This window comes from Mus caroli, unplaced genomic scaffold, assembly GCF_978045245.1.
Source record: "Mus caroli unplaced genomic scaffold, Mus_caroli_1 scaffold_13, whole genome shotgun sequence".
NCBI lineage: Eukaryota > Metazoa > Chordata > Mammalia > Rodentia > Muridae > Mus > Mus caroli.
This window is the reverse complement of record NW_028227268.1, coordinates 57,931,274-57,959,155: the sequence shown is the minus strand read 5'-3', so window position 1 is coordinate 57,959,155 and position 27,882 is coordinate 57,931,274. Positions and strand designations below refer to the sequence as shown.

At 42.1% G+C, this 27,882-nt stretch overlaps 1 protein-coding gene across 3 annotated transcripts in view; it reads right to left on the bottom strand.

Moving 5' to 3' along the window:
• Positions 1-27,882, bottom strand: part of Arhgap44 (Rho GTPase activating protein 44) — a 169,607-nt gene that overhangs the window by 67,947 nt on the left and 73,778 nt on the right. For all 3 annotated transcript variants that reach the window (XM_021176399.3, XM_029483387.2, XM_021176398.2), the window contains exons 2-3: positions 5,756-5,795; positions 5,022-5,126 (exon numbers count right to left, since the gene is read on the bottom strand). In XM_021176399.3, coding sequence (XP_021032058.1) covers positions 5,022-5,126; positions 5,756-5,795 — 145 coding nt within the window. The remainder of the gene's footprint in view (positions 1-5,021; positions 5,127-5,755; positions 5,796-27,882) is intronic.

Below are 27,882 nucleotides of genomic sequence, written 5' to 3'. Positions count from 1 at the left end.
TGTCATATCTGAAATGACTGTTCTTTCTAAAATTATCCTGGGCTTAAGAGGCATGGACTGTAAGATGACTCAGGCATAAAATCCCCCATACTCTGTTCCCCACACATATCTGCATTTGTGTTCTCTCAGGTGACTCTGAAAACTACTTCCCACTTTCCTCTGATTCTCAGTCCTAGAAATCAGTGTGTGTGTGATTTAGGCCCCTAAAGGCCAAGGCTGCTTCTTGCTCAGACCAGACTAGGTTTCTGTGGGCACCTGAGGCTAGCCCAGGGCCTTGCTAATAGCCACAGGTTGGAACTCCTTAGTACTTGCACAAATTAAACACAGTACAGTCATTTACAAGTACTACCTCATTAAACTCACAAATGTCACCACATGGTAAGAAATCACCGCTATCACCACTTTCAAAATGAACCAGCTAAGGCTTATGAAGCCATTCACTCCCTCAAGGTTCTGCAGGCAACACAAAGAAGCAGCTTCACTTCGCTGGAGACCCCAGGCTGGACCTCAGAGCCCTCTCACTAAACTGCCTGTTATTTTAAATTGGTGGGCTAGTGTGTCAGGAAGATCCTGTGCCTCAAATACTCATGGACTGTCTGTTCCTGACATTGGTCTATTTTTATCACCACCTACCATGTGGCGGGCCCTGTTTTAGGCACTGAGAACACAGCTGGTGAAGAGCAAAACCCCTGTTCCCATGGAGCTTGGTTACAAGTGACAGAGACCAGTGATCATGGTGCTTCAGGCACTGTGAAGAAAACAAGGTGGGGTGATGCGCCATGGAAGAGGAAGGAGATGGTGCCCTGGGTGCATCTTTGATGATAAGATGGGAGTCTGAGAAGAGCAATGAATAAAAGTCACTGGCCTGAAATGCTCACAAAGAACTGCACACAGGGGTCAGAGTAAATCCAAAGGCTCTGAGGGAATGCGGTGCTCTTTAACATATTAGTGCTGTCCGAGAAGGATAACAGAAAGAGGAGAGAAGCTGAGCTCAAAAACACAGAGGGAAGGCTCCCTGAGGAGTCCAGACTCCTTTGCTCCACAGTGGATGGGAGTCCTTTGGTGGGAATGAGCAGGGAGAGTGGCCTCATCTGGTGCCCATGTTAAATACCTGCTTGGGAGGTAGCAGAAGATGAAATATGGAGAGGGCGAAGACTGATGGGAACCACCATCGAATGACAACCATAGGGACCAGGGAGGTGGGGAAAAATGGAAATTCACAAAAGAAGAGGCAGCAAAGCTTCTGGCCAGCTTGGCTGAGGGTTCACAGGGGAGGGGGTAGCATGCTTGGCTGAGAGTTCACAGGGGAGGGGGTAGCATGCTTGGCTGAGGGTTCACAGGGGAGGGGGTAGCATGCTTGGCTGAGGGTTCACAGGGGAGGGGGTAGCATGCTTGGCTGAAGGTTCACAGGGGAGGGGGTAAAATGCTTGGCTGGGGGTTCTGGAAAGGGAGAATAACCTGTAATATCTGGGACGGAGGTTGGAGCCAGTGGGTAGACCTTCGCTAGATCCTCCTAAGAGGGCTTCCAGTGTTACAGGTCCTGGGTTCCTGACTCAAAGGCCATTAGTTTTCTCAGCTCCTATTTTCCTCTGGGTGATCTCAGCTCCACAAAGTCAGTGGCCACTCAGCTCCCTCTTCTCTGGTACATTCAGGGCAGAGTCGGAATAACCTGCCAGCAGTATCTGTTCAGGATGCTGGCTTTTCCAGCTCCCTGTTCCTTGTGGCCTTACCTTCCTTGATCATGCCCATATATGTCTAAGTGGCCCTCCCTTCTACCATACCCAGAGTGGTGAGCAAATGGGATGCCATGACACCGGTAAGGCTGAGGTCTAGGTCCTAGCCCTGACCTATCAGGCATAACTAATCCCCTGCAATCCTTACACTACCTCCCTCCTCTTTCTCTGAAGTCCACTTGCCCTCCACACGGTTTTGTTTCTGAAGAATGTCTGGCTCCTTCCTGGCCCTGCATCCTTCAGGTCTGACCATCTTGTCTATGTCTATCACCAGCCCACTTCCTACCATGAGATTCCTAGAGATCTGCTCAGTAGCACTAGAAAACAATCAATGTAATTGGTGACCATCATAGAACCTGCTTGTTTCTAACCTGGGCCTTCCAGGACAGAGGTCCATCCGAACATGCTTCTTGGCACATATGTGACAGACATTGGACTCTCTAATATTTGTTAAACAGAGGAGACAAACTATTTTATTGTACATGTGCTTCTTATAAGATATGCAGAGCTCAGACCCCTATCAACTAACCAAAAGGATGCAAAATAGAAATGAGATTCACATCCTTGCCCCTCTCCATGGGAACCCAGGTAAGCCAAGCAACCAAGAGTTGATAATACTCTTCTCACCAACAAGGGAGTGGAGACTTCCATCTGCATGGGCAAGCAGCTACAGCTTTCAGGACCACAGTTAAGGCCTAACCAATTCCTAGACATAACATAGAATGCAGCCAGAATTTCCACATGCAAAGCAACCAATCCCAAGGCCTTGCTCCACTACTTGCCTTCCCAAGCCAGTTGACTAGTACATACCTCAAATGCCCTAGAAATAAGCCAACCTCTGCTAAATGGAAGGAATTTGCAGAACTCCCAAACCAGCTAAAACTTCACACTTTAGGTAATTCTGTCTCAGCCCAGGAAATACATTAGGGTCAGTTCACTGACAACTTTAGAGTCTGGCTTCAAGCCTCCAGCAGTAACAGTGAAATTGGACCTCAAACTTACTATGTAGCCAAAGCTCCCCTGGAGCTCATGATCCTTTGTCCACTTCCATTGTGTGGGAGTTACAAGTGTGTGACACCATGCTTGGCACTCACATGAGAATCGTGAAAAATATACTACACTTAAAATCATTTACTTTGCAGCAGAAGAAAGGCTGTGGGTCAAAGGTGACCTGAGCTCCAGGTCCCCACCAGGAACATCACCCTGTGTACCACATTAGAGCATCTTTGATAAAGGGAGCTCGTACCCGCAGGCACTTTGCAAGCTGCTCTTTAGGACTGCCAGGGTCAGCCTCCTAAAATCCCTGACCCATGCATGAGTCTCTCTAGATATTTCCCAGAGCCAAGGAAGTTTTATTTATATTAAACATGAGGGATTCCTACAGAAAACAGTTTGGGTATACCCATTCTGAAATCCCCCCAAACCTTAAATGCTCTAAGATCTTAAATGCTCTAAGATCTGAAACATACTGAGCACTGGCTGCTTCCACTCAGTAAACATTCCATACCTGGCCACATGTGATAGCTTGCATTGAAAACAGAAACACACCAAAATATCAAATAACTTCATCCCCAGGGTGTGTGCTATAGATGACACAAAGACCAATGAGTTTCGTGTTTAGGTATGACTCAGCTCCAGGGTATCCCATAATATGTTCACCGATACTCCATAATCCCAAATATCTGAAATGCTTCAAGTACTTGAACAATAAAGAAAGAAAGAGAGAGCTAGCACAGTCCAGCTGGTGTCAGTTGGTGCAGGAGACAGAAGGAAGCATGGAGCACATTCGCTCATTCTGTGACTCTCAACAGTCAAGGCTAACTCTGAGGCTCAGGGAGACCACTGCAAACAGAAGCCAGCACAACTCCAAGGGAAAAGTAAAGCAACAAACACCAACCACAGATGCAAACTCATGGAAAGAGGACAGGGTGGAAGGGCATCTTCCTTACTGCTCCAACTGCTGACATAAAGTACTCTGACAAACGCAGCTTCAGGGAGGAGGGGCTTGCTTTGGCTCTCAGTTAAAGTCCACCACTGTGGGAAAATCAACGTCAGAACCTTGAAGTAACTGGTCGCATGGCATCCACAGTCAGGTGCAGATAGCCATGAATGCTGCTGCTGCACTCATGGCCCATGATCTCACCTAGGGAATGGTGCCTCCCATAGTGGACAGGTCTTCCTACCTTAGTGCAATAAAGATATTGCCCACAAGCATGCCTAGGTCCATCTCCTAGATCATTCTAGATGTTGTTGACAATTAATACTAATTAACATCATCCTAGATTGCAAAACATCTGTAGTAAAACCAAGACAGTACAGTCACTTAAGTGTTTGACTTACAAACAGAAGGTCCTAAGTTCTATTCCCAAAACCTGTAGTTTTTTTGTTTTCCTTCTTCAGATATAAAGCAGATATGGTAGTACATGCTTATAATCCCAGTGCTGGGGAGGCAGAGGCAGGCAAATCCCCAGAGCGTGATGGTCAGTCAAGCCTACCCTGCTTGGTAAGCTCCAGACCAGTGAAAGTCTCGTGTGTGTGTGTGTGTGTGTGTGTGTGTGTGTGTGTGTGTGTGTGTGAGAGAGAGAGAGAGAGAGAGAGAGAGAGAGAGAGAGAGAGAAGCCCTCCCCAAAGCACACACTCATATACATGCATAAAGTCACACACATATACACACAGATTTCTAGAAGCATCGTTTGTGCTTTGGTAGCACGAAAGAAAGTAGGGATGAAGAGGAAAGACTAGAAAGGCTTTCTATACCAATCACTGCTGAGTACAAGCACATCCACAATGCCTGGTATTACTAAAATCAGTTAAAAGGAAAGCATCAGAGTAGCTTTATCTCGCAGGCATTCTCTGATACCTCATTATAGTGGAAACAAAATCCAAGGGTCTTTCTAGGTCCCTGGGAAACTCAGAACTTATGGTACATAGTTTGCTGTTGACCGTCAATACTACAGTAAAGATAATCTATGAATGAAGCTGAATCAAGAACAGGAGTCCATGGAGGGAAACATCCCTCAGAAGTAGGATCGTAAAGCAAGGTCCTGACATCCTGCTGGCTGCCTGCCCCCGGAAGGGGCCTCACCTTGGCTGGGGAGCAGAGGAAGGGTGATGCTTCAGGCAAAGGCTAATGAGAAAAATGTCCACCACAGCAGCAATAAGCACCAAGGCTTGCTTGGCTGCCGTGCAGAGGAATGAGTAGCCTCAGCAAGTAAGTGCCCTGGGGGTGGGATCCTGGGTGCCAGGACATAGAGTCTAAGCTGCCTGTGCTCTGCAGAGGGTACTTACTGATCGCTTGTCGGCCTCTGCTCCCTGCTGACCCTGCAGACATGCGGTGAGCTTCTTGTGTGTGCTGTGGGACACCTGCTTCACCAGCTCTAGGCGCTTCTCCACCTGCACAGACAGTGGGAGGCACAGAGAGACAGAGGTCAGAAGGTGACAGTGCTGTCCTGTTACCATAGAGGCAAGGATTTCTGGGAAGAAAAGGCCCCGTGTTGAGCAGCTGGAAGGAGGGTCACAGCCCTGGGGCTCCCCTGGTATCTTGGAATCTGTCTTCCAAGAATCTTACCTATGTCTGTATCTTAGGGAGATTAGCTCATCACACGCCAAGCCCTGCATATGCTTAAATACATGTATTTGCATTTGACCCACATACAGACATCCCCCAGTGCACCTGAAACTGCCTCTGTGTTACTCATTGTGCTTCATACAATGTAAACCTTGTGACAACAGCTATAACACTGTCTTATTTAGGGAATGGCAGAGAGCGACATCTGCACAGGCTCAGCTTAGAAGCATTTCACCTCAGTGTTCTGAATATGGAGTTGGGTGACACCATGGACATGGTCTGGTATCTGTGGGGAGCCAAAAATGGAAAGCACTGACAGAAACAAGAGTTTCACCCTCTGGTCCCCTTAGTAGTCTATATGGGAGCAGCACAGGCATGGAAACTGCACAGAGAATGGACCCATTTCAGAGGAAACCATCTGTGAGGTCTAGCAGGCAAGGTCAAGACAACCCACCTGGAGAAGGTCTTCGCTCAGAACTTCAGTCTTTTCTGCCCTAGAGGGAAAGTAGAGAAAATGGTCAGCAAATACATGCATACATTTATACATATACACATACATACATATGTTAATATATACAGACAATATACATATGCATATGTTTATAATACACACATACATATATACATGTTACTATATATAGGAATGTGTTCATATATATATATATATACATTTATAATATACAGATGCATACATATATTAACATATACAGACATACATACACATACACATGTTTATAATACATATATACATATATTGATATACACAGGCATATATACAAATGCATATATTTATAATATATATGTGTATATATATATTTTTTTTTCACACTAAGGTAAGTCTAATGACAAGTCCCACTCTCCTCTCACAGAAACTCCAGAGAAATAGACTATGAGTAGTAGAAACTCTCAAGAAGTTAAAGACAGAACACTCAGAGGAAGATCCACTCCCAGGATCATAGGATCAGAGCCAGTCCCACAACACCCCAGAGGAAGATCCACTCCCAGGTGCTCTAACATGCCCAGGATCATGGGATCAGAGGTGAGGAGGATACAATATCTGCCCCAACACCAGAAGTAACTAGGACCAGCAGGACCTGGGTACCCAGGAACTCCGCCTGACCGGTGGCACCGGTTCCTTTTGGTATGGGCCGGTGCCCTGAGCAGACCTTGGGCACAAACTCCACAGCCAGTCCTACAACACCCAAAAGAAGCTCCACTCCCAGGCCCTCTCACATGCCCAGGCCACAGGATCACAAGATCCTAGGATTCTAGGATCCCAGAAGCACGGTCACACCAGGATCTCAGAGTCCCAAAGGCAGCTTGACTCACAGGAGCTCTGACACACCCAGGATCACAGAATCATAGAATCACAGGATCATTGAGACAGCTGAACTCTCAGGAGTTCTGACAAAATCAGGATCACATGAAGGACAGGCCCCAGTCAGATATAGTGAGGTCAGGTAGCACTAGAGATAATCAAATGGTGGGAGGCAAGTGTAAGAACATAAGCAATGGAAACCAAGGTTATTTGGCATCATCAGAACCCAATTCTCCCACCATAGCAAGTTCTGGATATACTATCACACCAGAAAAGCAAGATTTGGATCTCAAATCACTTCTCATGATGGTGATAGAGGACTTTAAGAAGGGCATAAATAATAACTCCCTTAAAGAAATACAGGAGAACACAGGTAAACAGCTAGAAGCCCTTAAAGAGGAAAGAATTACAGGAAAACACAATCAAACAGACGAAGGAAATGAACAAAACCATCCAAGATCTAAAAATGGAAATAGAAACAATAAAGAAACCACAAAGGGAGACAACCCTGGAGTTAGAAAACCTAGGAAAGAGATCAGGAGTCATAGATGCAAGCATCACCAACAGAATACAAGAGATAGAAGACAGAATCTCAGGGGCAGAAGATACCATAGAAAACATTGACACAACAGTCGAAGAAAATGCAAAAAGCAAATAGCTCCTAACCCAAAACATCCAGGAAATCCAGGACACAATGAGAAGACCAAACCTAAGGATAATAGGTATTGAAGAGAGTGAAGATTCCCAGCTTAAAGGGCCAGTAAATATCTTCCAAAAAATTATAGAAGAAAACTTCCCTAACCTAAAGAAAGAGATGCTCATAAACATACAAGAACCCTACAAAACTCCAAATAGACTGGACCAGAGAAGAAATTCCTCCCATCACATAATAATCAAAACACCAAATGCACTAAACAAAGAAAGAATATTAAAAACAGTAAGGGAAAAGGTCAAGTAACATATAAAGGCAGGCCTATCAGAATTACACCAGACTTCTCACCAGAGACTATGAAAGCTAGAAAATCCTGGACAGATGTCATACAGACCCTAAGAGAACACAAATGCCAGCCCAGGCTATTATACCCAGAAAAACTCTCAATTACCATAGATTTCATGACAAAATCAAATGTACACAATATCTTTCCACAAATCTAGCCCTAAAAAGGATAATAGATGGAAAACACCAACACAAGGAGGGAAACTACACCCTTAGAAAAGCAAGAAAATAACCTTTCAGCAAACCCAAAAGAAGATAGCCACACAAACATAATTCCACCTCTAACAACAAAAGTAACAGGAAGTAACAATCACTTTTTTTTAATATCTTTTAACATGGACTCAATTCCCCAAAAAAGACATAGACTAACAGACTGTATATGTAAACAGGACCCAGCATTTTGCTGCATACAGGAAACAAACCTCAGTGACTAAGACAGTCACTACCTCAGAGTAAAATGTTGGAAAACAATTTTCTAAGCAAATAGTCCCAAGAAACAAGGTGGAGTACCCATTCTAATATCAAATAAAATAAACTTTCAACCAAAAAGTTATCAAAAAAGATAAGGAAGGACACTTCTTACTGATCAAAGGAAAAATCTACCAAGATGAACTCTCAATTCTGAACATCTATGATCCAAATGCAAGGGCACCCACATTCATAAAACATTCTCTACTACAGCTCAAAGAAGACATTGCACCCCACACAATATAGTCAGAAGATTTCACCACCCCACTCTCAGCTATAAACAGATCATGGAAACAGAAACTGAACAGAGACACAATGAAGCTAACAGAAGTTATGAACCAAACGGATCTAACATATTTATAGAACATTTCATCCTAAAGCAAAAGAATATACCTTCTTCTCAGCACCTCACTGTACCTTCTCCAAAATTGTCCATATAATTGGCCACAAAATAGGCCTCATCAGATACAAGAAGACTGAAATAATCCCATGCACCCAATCAGATCACCCAAACTAAGGCTGGTCTTAAATGCCAACAAAAACAATTTCAGAAAGCCCACATACACATGGAAGCTGAACAACGCTCTACTCAATGATAACTTGGTCAAGGTAGAAGTAATGAAAGAAATTAAAGGCTTTTTAGAATTTAATGAAAATGAAGACACATCATGCCAAAACTTATGGGACATAATGAAAGCAGTGCTAAGAGGAAAAGTCATAGCTCTCAGTGCCTCCAAAAAGAAACTGAAGAGAGCTTACTCTACCAGCTTAAGAGCACACCTGAAAGCTCTAAACAAAAAGAAGCAAATACACCCTAGAGGAGTAGACTGCAGGAAATAATCAAACTCAGGGCTGAAATCAACCAAATAGAAACAAAAAGAACTATACAAAAAAAAAAAATCAACAAAACCAGGAGCTGGTTCTTTGAGAAAATCAACAAGATAGGTAAAACCTTAGCCAGACTAACCAGAGGGCACAGAGACAATATCCTAATTAATAAAATCAGAAATGAAAAGGGAGACATAACAACAAAATATGTCTTAAAATAATTATTCTGTTTGTTGAATATTAACTGTTGAAAATATTAAAACCATGTTCTACAAACATCATGGAAATATTATTGATAATTTTTCTCACTGTGCTTGAAATCAGCATTTTCTTAATGCTTAATTTCAAAGAGTTTTTGCTATTTTGAAAATTTTAAAATACACTTACTGATAAAATAATTTCTTTCCTAGAAACACTGATAATCTTTTTAAAGGAAACTGTTAGACAATGTACACAGATATATAATGCCTTTTAAATACTTTCTCACTATGTCAGGTAGTATCATATAAGGGTTCTTGAATATATTTCTCAATGATTCATTTTTAATATTTTATGCTCATTTACTTTGCTTAATTCCAAAGAATATTTTGTTTTTTGAATCAATTTAGTATTCAACATTAGATATAGGATCCTCAGTTATGGATAGTATTAAATATTCATTAATAATATTTTTAGGGTATGAGAGGATATGAATATAAAAGTTGAACAAATTTTGTGTGTATTATTTGAGTCTCAAAATACTCCATATTATTAATATGTTTGATGTATAATATGCATTTAAATAATAAAAAATTAAGAAAAAATAAGTTAAAGACAATTCTAGTATCTTCCAGAAACACTACTAACTAACTACCATGCCAGCAAAGAACAATGTTCTAGGTGCATTTAAGTGTCCTGCTACAAACTAGGACCTGCATCAAGGACAACAAAAGGACCATTTTATTTTGCTGAAGAAGCCCTCTGTGCCCATGTACTCAGGCTCACCCCATTAGAGCAAACAATGATAGTCAGACAGAAAGGTGCAATAGACACAGAGCATACCCAAAGCCAGTGCTGAGTCCCAGCAATGGACGCAGAGACGCTTGCCATGGCTTGGCCATCAACTGTTAGGTCCCAAATTGCAGATGACATAATCAATTCAGCAAATTGCAAGAAAATGAGAAACTTCCCCCTTTAAAAAAAATCACCAAGTCAGGCACAGTGGCACTTGACTTTAATCCTAGCTCTCAGGAGGCAGAGGCAAGTGGATCTCTGAGTTTGAGGCCAGTCTAATATACAAAGAGTTCTAGACCAGCCAAGGCTACAATAGTGAGGCCCTGTCCAAAAACAAAAACAAACAAACCAAATAACCCTCATCCAGACTGAATGAACTACGACAAATATACAAACTTAAACAGTCTCCACCTCCTAGTACCAGACCCTTGGAAATACTCTTAACAACAGTGTCAAACAATCAAGTTCTCAGAAGTCAGTCTATCAGACTATATAAAGAGCTTGCAAGCCAGGTGTGGTGCTTTGAAGGACACTGCCCCCCTTACGCTCAGATGTCCACACGTTTGGTCTCCATTGGTGGTGATGTAGGGCAGGTTTAGGAGGTGTGCCCTTGCAAGAGAAAGTGTGCCCCTGGAGGTGGGCTTTGAGAGTTCAAACACTTGGAACATTTTGCTCTCTATGCTTTATGCTTGCAGTTCAAAATATGAGCCCTCAGCTTCCTTCTCCTGCTACTCTGCCTCCACTCCATCATCATTGACTCTGACCCTCTGGGACCATAATCACAAACGAAATTTTCTGTAAGTCGGCTTGGTCATGGTGTTTTACTGCAATAACAGAAATGTGCCTATGACACTGGGAAACTACAGAATGTTTACGAAAGAACTCAGAATATCTAAGGTAGGATGTCTATGAACTAAAGAACCCAACAGAGACAAGGTACCCATTCTTCCCTGAACTGACTACAGATGGAATTAGCCCAAAGCTACCACAGGACTTACTATAGAGATTAAACAAACCAGCGCCAACATGGACAGAAACATGCAGAAGAGGGAAAGTAGCCAAGACATCTCCACAAGGAAAAATCAAGTTATGGCACTCACATGATCCGATTTTAAAATGAAATAATCAGGAGGATGGCTTTGACAAAAGGATAGGATGTGCCAGCCAGAAATAGATCCAGACTCATGACCAAGGAATCTTGAAAAAGGAACAAAGATTATAAGAGGCAGAAGAAAGAATTTAGCCAGCTGTCATAGAACACACCATACAAAGGTGTGAATCCTGACCCTGTACATCTATACAAATTAATCACAAACAGACCACAGGCGTCAAGAGAACATACAAATATGGAACTTTTAAATACAGGAAAAAATATCTGTGACCTTCATTAGAGCCGTGGGTTCTAAGTGCTAACTTCAAAAACACTTTGTATGAAAGGAAACATCAGACTCCTAGCAAAATGAAAAGCCTTTGGTACTATGAAAAGTCCTCATAAAAGATAAAAGAAAACCCTAGGGAGAAAATGTTGCACATCACATGAGAAAAAAATGATATGGAAATTACATACAGAATTGTCAAAGTCAGTAATAAAAAAAAAGGTCTACTAAAACGGTGGAGCTAGAGTTCAGTGGACCAGCGTTTGCCTGGCACACAGCCCTGGCTTCTCTCCCTAGCACCGAGAAAAGAGACAAAGGGTGAGCAGAGTCTCACCATGGAAGATGGATAGCACATACATGTGCACACATGCAAGCACACACACACATACATACAGATACACAGATACAACATGCACGAGCGCGCGCACACACACACACACACACACACACCACAGGTATGTATGCACTCTACACCAAGCTCTGAAGAATCTGCCATTGGAAAGCTCACGAGTTGCTGGGGTCTAAACAGGACAGACAGTCAGTACAAGCCAGTGAAGAATCCCTGGCAGTTTCTTATAAACTTGAGCACTTGCTACATGACCTCGCAATGCTGCTTAAGATACATGAGCTCCACGCACCCTACACACAAAAACACATGTACAGCGCAGACATCCGGCACCCTCCCAGCTGGAGGACAGTGACCTGCCCTGCAGGGAGCGCCATCCGCCGAACTTAGTCTGTACAGGTCAGAGTGAGGACCACAGAGGCAGACAACTTCTGGGACAGGCGGGAGACACAGAGCCGCTGAGGCAGCACCCTTTTGGGGCCGCAGACATCCGGCACCCTCCCAGCCGGAGGACAGTGACCTGCCCTGCAGGGAGCGCCATCTTGGCTCCAGGACTCCGCCGAACTTAGTCTGTACAGGTCAGAGTGAGGACCACAGAGGCAGACAGCTTCTGGGACAGGCGGGAGACACAGAGCCGCTGAGGCAGCACCCTTTTGGGGCCGCAGACTTCCGGCACCCTCCCAGCCAGAGGACAGTGACCTGCCCTGCAGAGAGCGCCATCTTGGCTCCGGGACTCCGCCGAACTTTGTCTGTACAGGTCAGAGTGAGGACCACAGAGGCAGACAGCTTCTGGGACAGGCGGGAGACACAGAGCCGCTGAGGCAGCACCCTTTTGGGGCCACAGACATCCGGCACCCTCCTAGCTGGAAGACAGTGGTCTGCCCTGCACAGGAGCCCTCTGCCTCAGGAGCAGGGAGCACATCTTGGATCCAGGACTCCACTGAACTTAGGAACTTAGTCTGCACAGCTGAGAGTGTGCACCACAGAAGCCTACAGCTTCTGTGACCTGCCAAAGCAACACAGCATCTGGGAAAGGTCCTGTTTTCCGCCTTCTTCTTCGGCCAGGAGGAGGTCCAAACGCCAGATATCTGTACACCTTCCCTTTAAGAGGAAAGCTTGTCAGCAGGGAGTGCTCTAACCACTGAAACTCAGAGGAGAGAGCCTGTCTCCCAGGTCTGCTGACAGAGGATACTCAGAATCACCAGAAGAACAACCTCTGAACAGAGACAACTATAACAACTCCAGAGATTACCAGATGGCGAGAGGTAAAGGTAAGAATCTTACTAACAGAAACCAAGACCACTCACCATCATCAGGACCCAGCACTCCCACTTCGCCCAGTCCAGGGCACCCCAACACACCTGAAAAACTAGACCTGGATTTAAAAGCATATCTCATGATGATGGTAGAGGACATCAAGAAGGACTTTAAAGAACTACAGGAGAACATGGCTAAAGAGTTACAAGTCCTTAAAGAAAAACAGGAAAACACAACCAAACTGGTAGAAGTCCTTAAAGAGAAACAGGAAAACACATCCAATCAGATGATGGAAATGAACAAAACCATACTAGACCTAAAAAGGGAAGTAGACACAAAGAAAACCCAAAATGAGGCAACACTGGAGATAGAAACCCTAGGAAAGAAATCTGGAACCATAGATGCAAGCATCAGCAACAGAATACAAGAGATGGAAGAGAGAATCTCAGGTGCAGAAGATTCCATAGAGAACATCGGCACAACAATCAAGGAAAATGGAAAATGCAAAAAGATCCTAACTCAAAACATCCAAGAAATACAGGACACAATGAGAAGACCAAACCTACGGATAATAGGAGTGGATGAAAATGAAGATTTTCAACTCAAAGGACCAGCAAACATCTTCAACAAAATTATAGAAGAAAACTTCCCAAATCTAAAGAAAGAGATGCCCATGAACATACAAGAAGCCTACAGAACTCCAAATAGGCTGGACCAGAAAAGAAATACCTCCCGACACATAATAATCAGAACAACAAATGCACTAAATAAAGATAGAATACTAAAAGCAGTAAGAGAAAAAGGCCAAGTAACATATAAAGGCAAGCCTATCAGAATTACACCAGATTTTTCACCAGAGACTATGAAAGCCAGAAGATCCTGGACAGATGTTATACAGACATTAAAAGAACACAAATTCCAGCCCAGGCTACTATACCCAGCCAAACTCTCAATTAACATAGATGGAGAAACCAAAGTATTCCACGACAAAACCAAATTCACACATTATCTCTCCACGAATCCAGCCCTTCAAAGGATAATAACAGAAAAAAACCAATACAAGGACAGGAACCACGCCCTAGAAACAACAAGAAGGTAATCCCTCAACAAACCGAAAAGAAGACAGCTACAAGAACAGAATGCCAACTTTAACAACAAAAATAACAGGAAACAACAATTACTTTTCCTTAATATCTCTTAATATCAATGGACTCAACTCCCCGATAAAAAGACATAGACTAACAAACTGGCTACACAATCAAGACCCAACATTTTGCTGCTTACAAGAAACTCATCTCAGAGAAAAAGATAGACACTACCTCAGAATGAAAGGCTGGAAAACAATTTTCCAAGCAAATGGTCTGAAGAAACAAGCTGGAGTAGCCATTCTAATATCAGATAAGATTGACTTCCAACCCAAAGTCATCAAAAAAGACAGGGAGGGGCACTTCATACTCATCAAAGGTAAAATCCTCCAAGAGGAACTATCAATCCTGAATATCTATGCTCCAAATACAAAGGCAGCCTCATTCATTAAAGAAACTTTAGTAAATCTCAAAGCACACATTGCACCTCATACAATAATAGTGGGAGACTTCAACACACCACTTTCACCAATGGACAGATCATAGAAACAGAAACTAAACAGGGACACAGTGAAACTAACAGAAGTTATGGATCAAATGGATCAGGCAGATATCTACAGAACATTTTAACCTAAAACAAAAGGATACACCTTCTTCTCAGCACCTCATGGTACCTTCTCCAAAATTGACCACGTAATTGGGCACAAAACAGGACTCAACAGATACAAAAATATTGAAATTGTCCCATGCATCCTATCAGATCACCATGGACTAAGGCTGATCATCAATAACAAAATAAATAATAGAAAGCCAACATTCACGTGGAAACTGAACAACACTCTTCTCAATGATACCTTGGTCAAGGAAGGAATAAAGAAAGAAATCAAGGACTTTTTAGAGTTCAATGAAAATGAAGCCACAACATACCCAAACTTATGGGACGCAATGAAAGCATTTCTAAGAGGAAAACTCATAGCTCTGAGTGCCTCCAAAAAGAAACTAGAAAGAGCACACATTAGCAGCTTGACAACACACCTAAAAGCACTAGAACAAAAGGAAGCAAATTCACCCAAGAGGAGTAGACTGCAGGAAATAATCAAACTCAGGGGCGAAATCAATCAAGTGGAAACAAGAAGAACTATTCAAAGAATCAACCAATCAAGGAGCTGGTTCTTTGAGAAAATCAACAAGATAGATAAACCCTTAGCCAGACTAACTAGAGGGCACAGGGAAAGTATTCTAATTAACAAAATCAGAAATGAAAAAGGAGACATAACAACAGATCCTGAAGACATCCAAAACACCATCAGATCCTTCTACCAAAGGCTATACTCAACAAAACTGGAGAACCTGGATGAAATGGAGAAGTTCCTAGACAGATACCAGGTACCAAAGTTGAACCAAGATCAGGTTAATGATCTAAACAACCCTATATCCCCCAAAGAAATAGAAGCAGTCACTAATAGTCTCCCAACCAAAAAAAGCCCAGGACCAGATGGGTTTAGTGCAGAGTTCTATCAGACCTTCAAAGAAGATCTAATCCCAGTTCTTCACAAACTATTCCACAAAATAGAAACAGAAGGTACTCTACCCAACTCATTCTATGAAGCCACAATTACTCTGATACCTAAACCACAAAAAGACCCAACAAAGATAGAAAACTTCAGACCAATATCCCTTATGAATATTGATGCAAAAATCCTCAATAAAGTTCTTGCTAACCGAATCCAAGAACACATCAAAACAATCATCCATCCTGACCAAGTAGGTTTCATCCCAGGGATGCAGAGATGGTTCAATATACGGAAATCCATCAACGTAATCCAGTATATAAACAAACTCAAAGACAAAAACCACATGGTCCTCTCATTAGATGCAGAAAAAGCATTTGACAAGATCCAACACCCATTCATGATAAAAGTCTTGGAAAGATCAGGAATTCAAGGCCCATACCTAAACATGATAAAAGCAATCTACAGCAAACCAGTAGCCAACATCAAAGTAAATGGTGAGAAGCTTGAAGCAATCCCTCTAAAATCAGGGACTAGACAAGGCTGTCCACTTTCTCCATACCTATTCAACATTGTACTTGAAGTCCTAGCCAGAGCAATTCGACAACAAAAGGAGATCAAAGGGATACAAATTGGAAAAGATGAAGTCAAAATATCACTCTTTGCAGATGATATGATAGTATATATAAGTGACCCTAAAAATTCCACCAGAGAACTCCTAAGCCTGATAAACAGCTTCGGTGAAGTAGCTGGATATAAAATTAACTCAAACAAATCAATGGCCTTTCTCTACACAAAGAATAAACAGGCTGAGAAAGAAATTAGGGAAACAACACCCTTCTCAATAGTCACAAATAATATAAAATATCTTGGCGTGACTCTAACTAAGGAAGTGAAAGATCTGTATAATAAAAACTTCAAGTCTCTGAAGAAAGAAATTATAGAAGATCTCAGAAGATGGAAAGATCTCCCATGCTCATGGATTGGCAGGATCAACATTGTAAAAATGGCTATCTTGCCAAAAGCAATCTACAGATTCAATGCAATCCCCATCAAAATTCCAAATCAATTCTTCAACGAATTAGAAAGTGCAATCTGCAAATTCATCTGGAATAACAAAAAACCTAGGATAGCAAAAACTCTTCTCAAGGATAAAAGAACCTCTGGTGGAATCACCATGCCGGACCTAAAGCTCTACTACAGAGCAATTGTGATAAAAACTGCATGGTACTGGTATAGTGACAGACAAATAGACCAATGGAATAGAATTGAAGACCCAGAAATGAACCCACACACCTACGGTCACTTGATCTTCGACAAGGGAGCTAAAAACATCCAGTGGAAGAAAGACAGCATTTTCAACAAATGGTGCTGGCACAACTGGTTGTTAACATGTAGAAGAATGCGAATCGATCCATTCCTATCGCCTTGTACTAAGGTCAAGTCTAAGTGGATCAAGGAACTTCACATAAAACCAGAGACACTGAAACTTATAGAGGAGAAAGTGGGGAAAAGCCTTGAAGATATGGGCACAGGGGAAAAATTCCTGAATAGAACAGTAATGGCTTGTGCTGTAAGATCGAGAATTGACAAATGGGACCTCATGAAACTACAAAGCTTCTGCAAGGCTAAAGACACCATCAATAAGACAAAAAAAACACCAACAGATTGGGAAAGGATCTTCACCTATCCTAAATCAGACAAGGGACTAATATCCAATATATATAAAGAACTCAAGAAGGTGGACTCCAGAAAGTCAAATAACCCCATTAAAAAATGGGGCTCAGAACTGAACAAAGAATTCTCACCTGAGGAATACCGAATGGCAGAGAAGCACCTGAAAAAATGTTCAACATCCTTAATCATCAGGGAAATGCAAATCAAAACAACCCTGAGATTCCACCTCACACCAGTCAGAATGGCTAAGATCAAAAATTCAGGTGACAGCAGATGCTGGCGAGGATGTGGAGAAAGAGGAACACTTCTCCATTGTTGGTGGGATTGCAAGCTTGTACAACCACTCTGGAAATCAGTCTGGCGGTTCCTCAGAAAATTGGACATAGTACTACCGGAGGATCCAGCAATACCTCTTCTGGGCATATATCCAGAAGATGTCCCAACCGGTAAGAAGGAAACATGCTCCACTATGTTCATAGCAGCCCTATTTATAATAGCCAGAAGCTGGAAAGAACCCAGATGTCCCTCAACAGAGGAATGGATACAGAAATTATGGTACATTTACACAATGGAGTACTACTCAGCTATTAAAAAGAATGAATTTATGAAATTCCTAGCCAAATGGATGGACCTGGAGGGCATCATCTTGAGTGAGGTAACACAATCACAAAGGAACTCACACAATATGTATTCACTGATAAGTGGATATTAGCCCAAAACTTAGGATACCCAAGATATAAGATACAATTTGCTAAACGCATGAAACTCAAGAAGAATGAAGACCAAAATGTGGACACTGTGCCCCTTCTTAGAATTGGGAACAAAACACCCAGGGAAGGAGTTACAGAGACAAAGTTCGGAGCTGTGATGAAAGGATGGACCATCTAGAGACTGCCGTATCCAGGGATCCATCCCATAATCAGCTTCTAAACGCTGACACCATTGCATACACTAGCAAGATTTTGCTGAAAGGACCCAAAGATAGCTGTCTCTTGTGAGACTATGCAGGGGCCTAGCAAACACAGGAGTGGATGCTCACAGTCAGCTATTGGATGGATCACAGGGCTCCCAATGGAGAAGCTAGAGAAAGTACCCAAGGAGCTAAAGGGATCTGCAACCCTATAGTTGGAACAACATGATGAACTAACCAGTACCCCGGAGCTCTTGTCTCTAGCTGCATATGTATCGAAAGATGGCCTAGTCGGCCATCACTGGAAAGAGAGGCCCATTGGACTTGCAAACTTTATATGCCCCAATATAGGGGAATGCCAGGGCCAAAAGAATGGGAATGGGAGGGTAGGGAAGTGGGGGGCGGTATGGGGGACTTTTGGGATAGCATTGGAAATGTAATTGAGGAAAATATGTAATAAAAAAAAAAAAACAGTGGAAAAAAAAAAACAAAAAAAACAAAAAAACACATGTACAAATGCTCGAAACCTGGGAACAATCTTTCTGTCCTTTAGCGGGTGAACAGGTCCCAAGACATTTACATTGAAGACCACTACCCAGGCCTAGGGGTGGATATTGACGTGTACCGTCACTCAGTTCAAGGTCAAACATACGCTGGATGTACAAAAACCAATCATCAAGGGTTCTACAGACAGTGACTACCTAGAGAGCATGCTGGGAAAAACTCAACTACAAGACTAAAAACCAGAGGGTACCTGGGGCAGGTTTGACTATGACATGGCAGTACGGGAAAGTTTTCTGTTATTTTGTTTTTTGAGACAGAGTCCCTTTGTAGTCCTGGCTGGCCCAAAACTTGCTATATAGACCAGGCTGGCCTTACACTCACCAAGATCCACCAGCCTCTGCCTCAATGCCAGCTATGAGGGAAGGCTGTGGCATTTTCATGTCATGGTGACTGCATAGATCAGCATATGTATTAAGACTCGCATACGACCAAGGCAGCATACTTAAAGTGAGTCTTCAAAGTACAGCAGAAATCCCTTGAAACATAAAACTGTGGTACTATACAGTGTCCCAGAAGTCCAGGAGAGAAGAAAGTAACTGGGTAAGTGCTCTGAGCTCCTGGCATCTTCCTATTGCAAGGCTGAAGTGATCATCTCAATTCTCTCAATTACACAATGAACATTCAAGGGCGTCCATGGTAGGGAATAAGTGATATATGAATCGCCCAAACTATCAGAGACTGAAAAGAAAATAAAACAAAGAAAAAAAAAACCCAAAAAGACAACAGAGAAGCTTAACCACTGAGAAAGAAAAACAACAGTAGTCAGTGAAGCAAAACAGAAAAGAAAAAGCCAAAAGTTAGATATCACACATGACTTCCAATATATCAGAAAACATATTCGGATAATACATCCCAGTTAAAAATCCAAAGATCTAGCTCAAAGATGTATAGCCTGGATAGTTCAACAGTAATTTAAAAAGCTCCATCTAATAGGAGGAAGAAACTTAGAGAGAGAGAGAGAGAGAGAGAGAGAGAGAGAGAGCCATTTCTGAAACACCAGGCTTTGGAGGAAAAATGTCAAGCAAATCCCCTTTTGCTGTTTATCTGTAGAGCTACTCATGGAAGTTGAGGTTTCATCCATGCTAGGCAAGCATATGCCTTCTGAGCTGCATCTCAGCTATTTTAAATTAATTATATTGATTTTAGCAGAGACAGTTGCAATATAATGATGAAAAATAACTTATTCATTTCTAAGGATCACAAAAGAAGTCAAGGCTGACAAAACACTGGAGAGGTGGGAAACATGCTATTTTAAAAATAAAAGTCATCACCATTCTTCCTGAAACCACAGAACAAGAGGATGTGGGGCAGGAGAGATGGCTCAGCAGTTAAGTGTTGACTACTCTTCCAGAGGTTCTGAGTTCAATTCCCAGCAACCACGTGGTGGCTCACAACCATCTGTGACAGGACCCGATGTCCTCTTCTGGTCTGAAGAGAATGACAGGATACTCACATACATACAATAAATAATTTTTTTTAAAATAGGATGTATCTGATAGAGATACATAAACTCAAGATCTCGGGATAAAGAGCATGAATTCTTCTCATGAACATAAGAATGTGTTTCCAAACACCACAGATGATGAGCTTATGAAATACTTCTCAACAAATGTGAAAGGACAAGCAATGTTCTCTACCTCAACATACTTTATGTTGCAATAAAGAGCAAGGTAAAATGTGAAAGAAAATACATTTATTGGGCTATGGTTCGTTTGGTAGAGTGTTTGCCTGGCAAGCACAAAGTCCTGGGTTCAATCCTTGATACCGGGAGTAGTGGTGCACATCTGTAACCCCAGCATTGAGGGAGTGGAAGCAGGAAGATTATAAATTGCACATTTGGAAACACTTCTAGGTAGCACATAGGTTTAAAACAATTTGTATTTAAAATTTTTAATATTTATAATTAAGAAACAAAATACATCAATCTTATCAGCAAAGTAAAGAATATACTCTGTGTTGCTTATTTTGTAAGAGATGCAACAATACTTGAAAAGTATAAGCAGAATGAAGAACAATAAAGAAGAAAGAAAATAAAGACAATAAATTAAATTGAAAAAAACTCTTTGAAGAGAGACTAACAAAAAAGTATCTCTACAAGATTTACTTGGGAAACAAAAACAAGAGAAAGAAGAAACAAGCAATGTAGAAGACAAACAGGTGATTAAAACATCAAGGAGGCTCTGGAATGACAACACAAACTTAACCAAAGGCTTAGAAAAAGCAAGCTAAAACTGACTCAACTGTAACTAGAAAGCATGGATAAGCCTATCTTCATAGAAGACATTCAGATAGCAATAAAATATCTTTTCCAAAGGGAAACAGAAGGTCAAGAGGTCTTACAGGTGGATTTTCTAACAAACAAACAAGCAAAAACAAAACGAGAAAACTCCTTCCAGATGTTCACAAACTACTTTAATAATAGTGGGAAATAATAAAAACAAGTGTCAGTTGGTACCTGTATTAGTCCTTGCTATTATATCCCAACTGCATGGCAAGGAAGGCAGGATGCCAAGAGAAAGAGGCTGCAGCTAATGGTGTCTGCTGTCAGGAAACAATGCACAGACAGGAGGTGAAGCCTCCTATAAAACCCGAATACCTGCCCCTAGTGAGCCCTCTCCTTCAGTCAGTCTAATCCTCCTAAAGGTTCCACACCCTTCTGAGATAGCACCACCATATTGGGGAACAACTATTCAAATATATGAGCTGGTGGAAGATGTCACCTTTAGATTAAAAATTCACAAACTGGAAAAGGGCAGTACAAGAATATATATATCTATGTGTATATATATATATATATATATATATATATATATGTATATATATATATATATATATATATATATATATATATATATATATATAATTTTATCTCAGCAATGACACCATAGCATAAACGGCACATCATGAACAAGTTAGACTAGCTGCTAGGATAGACACATGGTCTAACCTCAGACACCTCTCAGCATAGTTAATCATACTGCTTAATTGCATGTCAAAGCCAAGACTCTCTCATAAATGAGAAATACTTAACATAATGTAATGCATGTTTGTGAAAACTATAAGAAGGAAAAATCCTTGCTTTATAAAAAGGTCCTATGCTTAGCTTACCTTTTTCCTTATGGGAATATGTTATAAGTATTCTCGTGTAAGTGAGGTCAGATTCCTCTACCCTACAGTGCACAATGGAAACAGAAGGCTTATATGTTTATTAATTTACTTGTCTTTTGACACATACTGCTCAATATAGCTGAAGACAGCTTTGAGTTCTGATGCTTCTGTTTTACCTTTACTAGGAATGTAGCCATGCCTGTTCTTAAAATAGACTTTTAAGGGGGAGGGGAATATATATGTGTGTGTGTATATATATATATATATATATATATATATATATATATATATATTGAAGTCAACTTGATCTTAAAGTAAATTCAAAACACCATAAAGACCTTATTATAGACTCTATCTGGAAAAGGTAAGTTAAATATAAAATCAATACAATGAAATTAATGCAATCAGGAAATGCTCAGAAAACCCAATTTTAAAATTCATTTAATGCAGAAAAAAACATTAAACTTGAAAGATCGCCAATATGTTCACAGAAAAACATTAGAGATGAGGCGAGGATATCAAAAAAGCTTTCAGTAGACAGTACTCATAGGTTCATCCTGTAAATGCGTCTTTCGCTCAAATATCTTAATGAGGGGGAAGATGATAGTAGAAGCTGTGTGATTATTGGGGACGGAAAGGTTTAAGGGGGATGGTGTGAAGGAGATGGGAGAGAGAAGGAAGTAGGGGGAAACTAGGGATAGAAAAGACAAGTGTCAGTTGGTACCTGTATTAGTCCTTGCTATTATATCCCAACTGCATGGCAAGGAAGGCAGGATGCCAAGAGAAAGAGGCTGCAGCTAATGGTGTCTGCTGTCAGGAAACAATGCACAGACAGGAGGTGAAGCCTAAAGAAGATTAAAGGGAACGAGGCAGGAAATGGGAGGAGCAACCAAAATCATAGAGTTGTAAAAAGGTTCATAAAAAACCCCACTACTTTGTAATCTAATTAAAATACGTAAGCATGGGTGGATCATGCTGTTCCCAAAAGCCATGGTTTACCAAACAAAAATGTTATTACCAAATCCTGAAAGGTCTTGGTCAAGGAGGCTGTGGTGGTGGCTGTGGTGGTTTGGATGTGAATGGCTCTGTAGGCTTGTATGTTAAAAATACTTGGTTCCCTAGACAGTGGAACTGTTTGGGAAGAATGAGAAAATGTGGCATGACCTTGTTGGCAAAGGTGTGCCACATGAGGTCAGCTTTCAGGTTTCAAAAGGCCACATCAGGCCCAGTCTTGATCTCTGTGCCTGTTCCCGGGAGATCAGGATGTAAAGCTCTTAGCTACTGCTCTAGCACTATGTCTTCCTGCTGTTATAGTCTTATATTAACAGCTGAAACTGTAACCAAGGCCCCAGTCAAATGTTTTCTTTTATGAGTTGCTTTTGATCAAGCTGTTATTTAACAGCAATAGAACAGTGACTAAGACAAAGGCTCCAGAGGCCCCCTAAACACTATAGGTCATTGTGCTTCTCTTGGTTGACTGACTATGGAGGTTTGAATAAGATGGCTCCCATACACTCATGTGTTTGAATGCTTGGCCTATAGAGAGTGGTACCATTAGGAAGTATTGCCCGCGCTTTTGTGTTCCCCTGGTAAGAACACGCTCAGGGCAACCAGAATCTTCTGCAGTACAAACTTTATTGGTTACCCCATCAGGAGCCAGTGGAGAAGAGAGCCAGAGAGAGAGCCAGAGAGAGAGAGAGAGAGATGGCGGAGCCCCCTCCCTTTTATGGAGGACTGTCCTCCGCCTCGGACGTGTCACTCCCTGATTGGCTGCAGCCCATCAGCCAGAGTTGTCGTCACGGGAAAGGCAGAGCACATGGCGTGGAAAGCTACCCCGGCACATGCGCAGCTTGCTTGTTTACTACTTAGAACACGGGTGTCAGTGCCATCAGCGCCATCTTGTAATGGCAAATGTGAAGGCGGCTCCTTACAAGGAAGTATGGCTTGTTAGAGTAGGTGTGGCTTCACTGTAAGGGTGGGCATTGGGGTCTTATATGCTCAAGCTATGCCCAATGTGGTACACAGTCTCTTTCTGCTGCCTGCAGATCAAGGTGTAGCTCCTTCTCTAGCAACATTTCTACCCACATGCCACCATGCCTCTTTTCATGATGATAGTGGACTAAACTTCTGAAACTGTCAGCCAGCATCAATTAGGTATCTTCCTCTATAAGAATTGCCATGGTCATGGTGTCTCTTGACAGCAATAGAAACCTGAAATAAGACACTGACATAAAGAGATGGCAAGACCTTATTTTTAAAGACACCATACTCCTTGGGTGTAGGACCTAGAAAAGTCAAACTGGAACTGACCTGGAAATGTTCTCCCTGCTAGCTAGCATTCATGGCCAAACTATGCTACGTAGGCTACTACGGGATAAAAGTCATCCATGATCTCATTCAGTGCTGGACCTTGTATGCTACAGTAATGGCCTTCCAGGCATGATATACCCACTGGTACAATTAATAGTGGCAAGAATGTTAGTGGAGGGGTGATGGCTAAACCTGGTTGTCAACCTGACTGAATCAGGTATTAACTAACACACAAAGTACTGGGTACTCTTGTAAGGAACTTTCTTGATCATGTTATCTATATCCCCAGCCACTTATGCTGTCTTTGGGACATGGTATGGCCATTACAATCATGAACTCATGGCAACCATGGTTACCTACAAAAGATTGCACATCTTCTAAAGTTCTAAAGGACTAGAAGGCCCATAAAAGCACCAACACCTAGCTAAGGAGTTGTTGGCAGGTAATGGTTGCTGGTACAAGGAAGTCCTTTTCTTTGTGGGGTATAGCCATTGATAAGTTGCCTACAATTCAGTAAACTATACCACAATCATGCCCACAGAATCAAATTTACCCAAACTCAGTGTGCCATAAAGAGTAAAGGAGAGATTGGGACTGGGGGTGTTCCAGAGAAAGGAGGAGGAAGAGAAAGGCAAATAGAGAATTAATATAATCAAAATACATCAGATACATAAAGGGAATTGTCAAAGAATATTTTTTTTATTTTGAAAATAAACAAAATCAAGGGAATCGAGAGGGAGCAATGGCTGGAATGCAAATAATAAAATTATAAAAAAGAAAAGGAAAATAAGCAAAACCTCTTAATGAGGGGCCCATAGAGATGACTCTGTGGGTAAGAACACTTACTACACAAGCCTGAGGATCCTAGTTCAGATCCCAGCAAATGTAATTTAAAAGTTCCATCCATACCTTCAGCCTGTCTGAGATCCTTATATGCCCAAGATGCCCACTATCAGTCTCATTCCCACCCCAGACTCTAGCTGTCATTCCACCCATACCTGTTGTCTAAAGAAAAATCAGGGGCACATCTCCCGCCCCCCATCCTCGACTCCTGAGCACTGGCTATGGGATTACAACTCTACAGAATCTCTGCTCCTCAGATTAGAAATGTCACCTAGCCCTACTTCTGAAACCCACTCAAACACCAACACTGAACTGCCCCAAGATTGAACCCTAAGTCCCCAAAAGCCTGGTCTACAACCTGAGACGTAGGAATAACCAGAAAACAAAACCACAAAGAACACAAATGACCAAAAGGATAGATTTCCATTAACAATGATTTTACTCCCTGAGAAAAGAAGCTTGGGCGATGATTTCAAAGTCACAGTAATAATATGTTCGAGGAACTCAAGAAGGATGTGAATAAATGCTGAAATTATTACCATAGCAATACAGTTGAATGGAATAATAATAACAACTCAATATATAAAAATAGAATTTAGCAAAAAGATAGAATTGCTGAAGAAACCTCCAAATGAAATAAAACATGACATGAAAAATTCAGGGAGAAACTCAGAGGACAGTCTCAGTAGTAGACCGGACTAAGGGGAAGTGAGAATATAAGGTCTTGAAGACAAGGTAGAAGAAAGAGTTCACTTCACCAAAGAAAATGCTAAATGCAAACACAGACAGATGGATAGACAGACAGACAAACACACACACACGCAAACAAACATATATAAGAACTCTGGAATAACATAAAAGATCAAAACTGTAAATAATAGATATAGAAAAAGAGGAAACTTTGGGTCAATATAACATAACCTAAGGAAAGAGATGTCTATTATGGTTCAAGAAGTATATAACACACCAAACAGAACCAGAAAAGAAACTTGCCAAGTCATGTAATAATCAAAACACTAAATGTGCAGAAGAAAGGATACTCGCTGCTGCTGCAAGAGAAAAAAACTAAGACACATAAAAATGCAGACCCATTGGAATAACGGCTGATCTTTCAACAAAGACTGTGAGAGCCAGGGTCATCTGGAATAAATAAACAGAGAAAATCTCATCTCAAGTGACCTCATAACTCAAATGGACCTCACAGGCATCTACAGAACACTGTACCCAAACACTAGAGAAGAGGCTGATGGAAATTCCTCCAAAGTGGATCACATATGAGGAAGCAGAACAAGTCTCAACAAGTATCAGAAAGGTGAAATCCCATCCTGCATTCTCTGAGACCACAGATGAGTAAGCTGGATTTCAACAGCAACAGAAAACACAAAAAAAATACACAAACTCATGGAGACTAAACAATACTACTGAAAGATAACTGACTTTAGTATGGTAAACTATCCTTGCAGCTCTGGGATGTGAGCCAACCTGATGATGGTGGACAATTTTTACTGTGTACTTGAATTTAGTTTGCAAGCATTTTCTCTTGAGAATTTTTTTCCATCTGTGTTCATCAGAGGTACTGATTAATCAGACTGTTGTGGACATTGACCACTGGACCACAAGATACTGCCCAGGAAGGGACCTGCACTGATTGGTAGATGCCAGATATGCTATCATCTAAGATAGCAAGGAGGGAAGGTGAGGAAAGGAATTACTTAGTAAGCACTGTTTGACTTACTGCTGCCTTCACACCACCAGGCAAGCAGTCAGTGGGACTGCCCTTATGGCTGTGTGGCTACTCTGCATACTCCCAGCATGCCCTGAGGAGGCTATCTATCAAAGCTGCTTGCTGCTACAGCAAGGGTCAGGCTCCTACGGGCCGATCACAGCCCCAGGCTTTAAAACAGCTCTTTTATTTTTCCATCCTAAGTCTGATATGTCTAGATGTTTCCTTAATCATGTCCACTTCCAGAGCAGTAGCAGTTCTCCTGGTCACCAGCAGAGGGCCTGTTGTTTTTGGCCTGAACACAGCAAGAATGCGTATTTTGAAAAGCAAACATCCTTCACTAAGAGATGTAGGTTAGCTGCTGCTCTCCTGCCCCTCTGTGCTGCAGCATCAGGACCAGTCACAGGATACGTTAAGATGCATTTCTTATGCACTTTTGACTGCCATCTTTAGGAGAAGGCTGAGTTGGGGGAGGGAGGGTACAGAGAATGAAGATGGCATCAGTAACCCTCTACTGTGGTCAACGTGTACGCAAATGCAAACAACAACTATATCAAGGAGACACAGCTGGGGGCTTCTGCAGAGCTGCTCCATCTCAAAGGACAGGAGCTGGAAGGCCAGCCATGGTTGGAATGCCAAGCTTCTGTACCCGCTTTAGAGCCAGAGCTCTGGCCTCTGCAGTCAGCACATTGAGACGGGCAATGCAATCAGAAGCAGACAGTCACAGAAGCTACCTAGGACCCATGCTGGCAGAGCCTCACCTTGCCCACCAACAGTGTCTGCCCAGACAGATCAACAAGGCCAGCTGGCTGGCAGCGCTGACAGCTCCCTATAGCAAGGACTCCAGCATCAGACAGACAAATGGAAAGCACCAGGCCAGAGCCCTGGAGCTGGGAGGCCATGACAGTGCCTAAGTACTCCCTCTACTAGAGAGAGTCTGTTCAAGTCTGCTCCTAGAAGTTGGGGTTCAGAAACTAACTTGAAGGTCAAATGGGATTTTAAAAATTGTGGAGCACACCTGATTGGCTAAGGGGCTTGGGGGAACTGCTCAGGGAAGAGACAGGGGAGGTCAGGTAACCAATGTGGGAGTTCTGCTGTGCCCCAGACTACAGAGCACAACAGGAGAGGCCCAGCACCAGACTGTGCAAAGAAGCTGTGTCTCAGCCTCAACTTCCTACATTGCCTACTTCCTCAATTTCCTACAAAAATCACTTGATGTCCAGACTGAGCCCTCTCCACCATGTTCAAGGGATGAGTCACTGTGGTG